Here is a 6,342-nt window from a genome sequence, read left to right as displayed (position 1 = left end):
AAAAAAAGAACAGCAAACAAAAAACAAAAAACCAAAAAAAAAGAAAAGCTGGGGAGCTCGAAACGCCAATGTTGACCAGGAAACGAGCAATTAAAGGAGTAAAGAGGCAGAGACCCGGAGATCAAGCACTCGGAGGTCCCTAACGGTCGGGTAATCCGAGGTATTAGTCGGAGGCATCGGTGATATTAAGCATCTGTCAGAACTGTCGCGAAACGGGGACATTCTTCTCTCTCTCTCTCTCTCTCTCTCTCTCCCTCTTCCACGTCTTCTCTCTTGCTGGCTGGCTGCCTCGGTGTGTACACGTTCGCGGTATTCCCCGGGGACTATTTCTGACAGTACACGTGACGTTAATGAAACTCGGTCCCCGGTCTAACGGAGCAGCTCGGAGGACGTGACTGCACGCGGAGGGTTCGCAAGGCTGGAAACGGTACGCCCGGTACAACGCTCTTCCCTCAGCCCCCTCGAGCCGGAGGCTAATACCAGTCCAACCCCTTTAAGCCTGCCTCCGGCGACTTACGTAAGTCGCAGCCGGCTCGGACTCGCCGATTCAATTCGCCGCGGCTTCTTGTCGAATCGGAAAGCGCTTAGGAACGGCCGCCGGTCAAATTAGAATTATCGGCCGGCCACGCTACTGCCGCGGCGAATTAATAAATTACACCCGTCGTGCCCGTCTTTCCTCTCTCTCTCTCTCTCTCTCTCTCTCTCTCTCTCTCTCTCTCTCTATCTCTCTCTCTATACCGTTTTCTATCGTCGGGCCAAACGTTCGGGCCGATATAGATAGCGGCGGCGATATTAAAATCGACCGATGATTAATCTTCGTGGCGGCGGCGGCGGCGGCGGTGGTGGAGCCACGCGAAAAACGGTGGAAAAGAGAGGTCGACTAAGCAGCGGTGGGTGGCGGACGGCGATAGCGAGGGTGGATGACTGTCCTATCGATTGCACCCGGCCTCTATAGCGAGTCAGCGCCTGAGCCGAGAGAAAGAAACGGCTGCCCGGTGTTACTTTAGGCTCGACGATCGACGATATTGCTACCGCCCTGTTTCCCCTGCCGTCGTTTCTTTCTTCTCGACCCCCCCTCCGGCCAATTCGGCTCCCCCTTTTTCCTTTCTCTCTCTCTTTCTTTCTTTTTTTTTTTTTTTTTTAACTTGTCTCTCCTCTCTACCCTCGGCCTTTTGCCTCTCGTTCCGGAAATCGAGATTGCCACGGCACGGTTTCGATGCATTCTACTGATACCCGTCGGCGAAGCTTCACAGACGGGGACTTGTCCGCGGACAGGTTTAGAAGTGGGATTTTCCACGAGAGTCAGACGCTGTCGCACGGATAGAACGGGGAAGCTTGTTTCGACAGCGAGTTTCATCTCAAACATTTACATTCTAGATCGTAAATGACTTGCTTGTTTAATAACACTAACACGCTTTGTTAGAAGCATCAGTCGGTAAGAGATGGCGTAAGCGTACGGACGCTATAGTGATTATGATAATTTATATTTATATCACAATACTATAAATAAATAACAACTCCGTAATTAATTTTAGTTGTTTATANAATATATATAAGTGTCAGTAAACATTTCTATGGTGATAATAAAATTAATAGCTATTTTTAAATATTCTATTGTTTATATTAGATACACATCTCGACGGAACATAGATGTCGTTGATCTAAATTCTTCGAAGTAGAAGTCGCTACAACACGTCGAAAGAAAGAAAAACAAGACGTCTATAAATCACAGTCAAAGTCGTCGTCATTGATTAGAACCGTTGAGATCAGATTGGAACTGTATAGCAGATTAGAACTGTTGTCCATGAAAATAAATAAAATCATTTAATGTAAGTAAAACTTTTACTGAAAAGTAAAGAGTAAAATTAGATTATCGTTCGTTCTATAGTTATAAGTTATATTAAGCCATTGTTCGTTTTGTTTTCCTTCTGTACTTTGCCACGTGTTTCTATGTGAGATATATATTAGTGCAGTGTCGTCTTAAACTGACACCAAAATTATAAATTAAAAGTAAAAACTCCACACGTTTAATACAATTAACAGTCGATCCTTGAAACGTATCAATGCATTCTTTATCGGCGACTAAACTATTGAATTTTTATACGACATTAAAGTCAAAAGAGATAGAAAAAATATTATATTGTATTACAAGCTTCAATTTATACATTTTGCAAGAAATCATCATTAAATCCCTAAAAACACACTGTTTTATAAAATCTATAAAATTTCCAATGAAATAATCTAAGTTCTAGTTTTAATTTTAACGCTTTACAGTCGTGCGTGTAACACACTCATTTTTTATTTGATATTCAAACCACAGAATGATTTTTCTCGATTGCAATCCAAAAACTAAGTATTAATGATCGCATTGATGAGTCTGAAATACAATTACGTCTTTGTCTAAACAGAAATCGCCTGTACATTAAAAAAAAAAAAAAAAAGAAACAAAAATTTGAAATTCGTCGTATTTGATCGGAATCCTTTAAATAATTCGTCCAAATTTTGAATCATTGTCTTCCGTAAATATAAATATTAATTCACATTAGCTCACACAGCACAGTACGATTTTCCATTTCTCTCTTCGCGTAGAACTCGTCGTTCTTCCGTATCGAAACTTCAATCTTCGAGTCGACAGTCGACGACATTTGTTTAAATTACACACGCGCGCATGTTATTAATTTCACATCAGGTTATCAGGTTGTAAACTAAAATTAACCGACAAAATCACCGGCGAGAGAGAATTGCGTAATGTTGTAATAGTGATTGCTGAAAATGAGTTCGGTGACTTATGGACGGAAATGTAACTGCGATAAAATCAGGCAGAATCCGCTGGCCTAATGTGCCCGTAAATCACTGCTACTCACCGTTTATTATTATTCAGGTTAATCATACATATACAGATTATTATGAGCGAAGGAAACATGCATTATGGTATAAGAAAACACATGTATATATGTATCGCGGTATAGGATGATACGTATATGAATATTTTGGTGTAGGATAATATGTACACACATGCATTATAGCACAAGATAATATGTAAATATATTGTACGAGATAATATGGTATGTGTATTGTGGTATAAAAAAATATACTATGTACAGAGTGTCCCATAATTAGCGGTACAACCGAGTGAGAAGTAGTTCTTTATAAAGAAACGAAATTATAAAGAATTTTAATTTAAATAAAATAATAATAATTTAATATAATAATAATTATTATTATTTAATAATATAATTTTAAATTTAATATAATAATAATTATTAACATTTAAATAAAATAATTTTAAATTTTAAATAAAATTTCAAAGATAAGGAATGAAGTTTCGAACCCTCGTTTTCAAGAAAGTCAATTTTGAATATTTATCGACTGTACTCTAATTCAGCTAATTCTAAATAAGACAGAGAAAAAGCAATTGTCATTGTACGTGCGAAAATAAACGTAGAATAAAATCTTTTTGCAAGATTTGCTTCGTTTTCGAGAAAATTAAAAATTTATCGCGTGTGAATATATTTGAAAGTTTTATTCCTACACATTTCACTCATTTCTCCAAGTAGAATATCCCCGTGTCGATTATTCGCATCTGTTCAGTTCCGGACAAACATCGATTCTTCTCATTTGCATACTCATTCCTTCCGATTCGTTTCATCGCCGTATAAAATCAATCTCCTGCTTGGCTGTACATTATAAAACCTTGTTTATTATTGTTAACAAGAAGAATTGATATGAAGAGAGCGCTTTTCTCCCTCGCAACCACATTTGTTTTGTTCTCGCTCGGTGTCTTTGGTCCCATTTCCACGCGTCCTCGCTAAATCGTCTCTCTCCTCCTCCCCCCCCCCCTTTCCTCATCGTTGATTCGTTCTCCCAGAATGGGATCCGTTCCCAGAGAAATCGAGAGAGAGAGAGAGAGAGAGAGAGAGAGAGAGAGAGGAAAGATGGCACGCAAGACGGCGGCGACGCGAGGGAACGTCGTGCAAATTGCCGAGCGCCGCATCATCCCCCCGGGGAATCTCGCGCTGGCGAAGGAACCCACCCTACCTCCCCTTGCCCCTCCGCGTCGTATCCCGTGAATTTCTATTTATCCGTGGCGACCAAGTCACGTCGCCATGACCCAACGAGAACCAGGGAACCAGAGACAGAAACTGATCGTAACGCCTGACAATTTACGATCGGCCGCTGCTTACGGTGGTCAGCCGGCCGTGCGTGAATTTGTCCCGCGGCGCCAGCCAGGAGTGTCGACGCGAGAAAGGCATCCGGGAAAAATTTCCGCGGTACCGCGGCATCGGACACGCCCGCGGACGTTATCGGATTTCGTCGGTCGCAGAACGCGTGTGAAATATTATTTCGCGAAAGATAAACGAAGCGGCGGGTCGCTCGTTGCCGGAGGAATTTCACGAGCGCCATCGCACCCCCGCCGTGTTTCGCCGCGTAAATAATCCCCCCGCCGGAATCGAGATTAAATATATCGTCTCGCGCGGAGGTCAAATTACGCGTGAACGCGCCTACGCACGTCGCGGTACGTACGCTTTTTCAACCGCTTGCGCTGGCGACTGATTCGCGGACCATAACGAGCGACCGAATCGTGTACAGCAATTTCGTCGCTTTGTTCTTCTTCTTTGTTGAACTCGTCGGTATGATACCACTGGATAGAAATTATTAACAAGTAATAAAGCTTGTCATTTGCTTTGACTGGATTACATTTAAATACAGGCCGCCACGTATTGCCATCTAGATTTATTTCATTATTATTAAGGATGGCGGAAAATGTCTTCAGATGAAGTTGAATGGTTTAGAAATGATACTAGTTGAGGACGTTAACGTTTTTTTTTTTTTAGCGGAATCATATATTTTTTATATTTATATTTATATTTATATTTATATTTATATTTATATTTTTTATTTTGCTCGTCACGAAGGTTAGCGACTTATTACTGAGATTGATAATTAATTGGTAATAAATAAATAATAGATAATAAACGGTTCAATTAGCGACAAAATTTTTTGTTCATCTTGAGATGATTTTCTCGTACAATAGCTAAATAGTTGACGATATGTCTACTAGTAGTATGAATGAACAACTTTATTCTAGTATATTGAGTGTTCAGTTTCTTTGGGAAACGAAATGAAATTTTCAGCGAATATGTATATATATATATATATATGGGCTGCACATCAATGATTCAATTTCCGTGTTAAATCTATTTTCTATTTTTGTTAAAAGTTAGCAAACATTTTCATTACTTTCTCCGTACACAGGACTGCACTTCCTGGTGCTTCTTATTTAAATATCTGTGGCATTGAAGTTCCTGGTGAAATTTAAAATTTAAAAATATATCTGTTAATATAACCTTGAATTTGAGAAATCTGTAGCTACGAGGAGAAACACGAGGAATGTGTTGTCATTTCTGAAATGTAATTGAAATTTAATCAGTTATTAACGCTTCCTTGCTCTCTTTTTATAGTATATATATATATATACATCTCGACTCTGCATATTATTGTCCCTCTTTCATCTCCATGTATATACCAGCGTGCCATTTTCAAAATAAAAATACAGAACGCAATTTTGATTGTTTTCGTGCAGGATAAATTGTCACAGAGGTATTTTCACGCTACAAGTAAAATAGAAAATAAAGAAGAAAGACGGGACCAATCGTACAAATGGAACACTGCATCGCTACACTTCCCTCCATTTTTCCTTCAATATCTTTCCTTTGAAACCTGCGTTTCGCAGTCGCGATCAACGCGTAAATTCAAATGTCCCGAAACGATTAACACGTGGCGGCGCTGTCCCTCACGGGCGGCCATGATTAAAACCCTCGGATGGTGAAAGATGGCGACGAAGCTACGTGCGGCATTTCCCAAAAGACGATCCCCTCGGTGCGAGAACCGCGAAGACATCGGCAAGAGGGGGGCCAAATAAATACCTGGCTAAATCGTCCGGAAAACTCATTCCATCGCCGGCTACGTTTTAGGAAGCCCGTTTCGCCTAACCTATTCTACTCCTGCTCCATCTATCGGCGTGTGTGTACCGTGCAATCTCGAAAGTGAGGCTTAAGTCACGACCGGCTAGGTGTGACGAGAAAGGAACGAGTCGTAAGTTAAGTCGTAAACGCGTGAGCGTTAAGTCGGTGGACGCGAGCGATCGACCGCGTCTTTGCTGAATAAGAAGTTGAGAAAATAAGGGACGAGTTGTTGGCGAAGTTATCTCGTTTGAAACAACTCTCTCTCTCTCTCTCTTTCTCCGGAGCAGATGGCGGCGGAGAACGTTTGAATCGAGAATGCAACGGGCTGATCGGTCCGGGAGAAGGTGGATTTGGCGTTTCGGACGAGCAGACGGAT

At 41.0% G+C, this 6,342-nt stretch overlaps 1 protein-coding gene across 1 annotated transcript in view; it reads right to left on the bottom strand.

Annotated features, from left to right (window-relative positions):
* The window catches only part of LOC122534377 (protein O-mannosyl-transferase TMTC2), a 65,142-nt gene extending 59,189 nt beyond the window's left edge, over positions 1-5,953 (bottom strand). The window contains exon 1 of the mRNA XM_043664942.1: positions 5,928-5,953. Within this exon, the coding sequence (XP_043520877.1) occupies positions 5,928-5,953 (26 nt within the window). The remainder of the gene's footprint in view (positions 1-5,927) is intronic.
* Between the last annotated feature and the right edge of the window lie 389 nt (positions 5,954-6,342).

The sequence above is a fragment of the Frieseomelitta varia genome, unplaced genomic scaffold (assembly GCF_011392965.1).
Source record: "Frieseomelitta varia isolate USP_RPSP 00005682 unplaced genomic scaffold, Fvar_1.2 scaffold_59, whole genome shotgun sequence".
Lineage (NCBI taxonomy): Eukaryota > Metazoa > Arthropoda > Insecta > Hymenoptera > Apidae > Frieseomelitta > Frieseomelitta varia.
The sequence above is the reverse complement of the archived record's forward strand: the minus strand, read 5'-3'. Positions and strand labels throughout refer to the sequence as shown.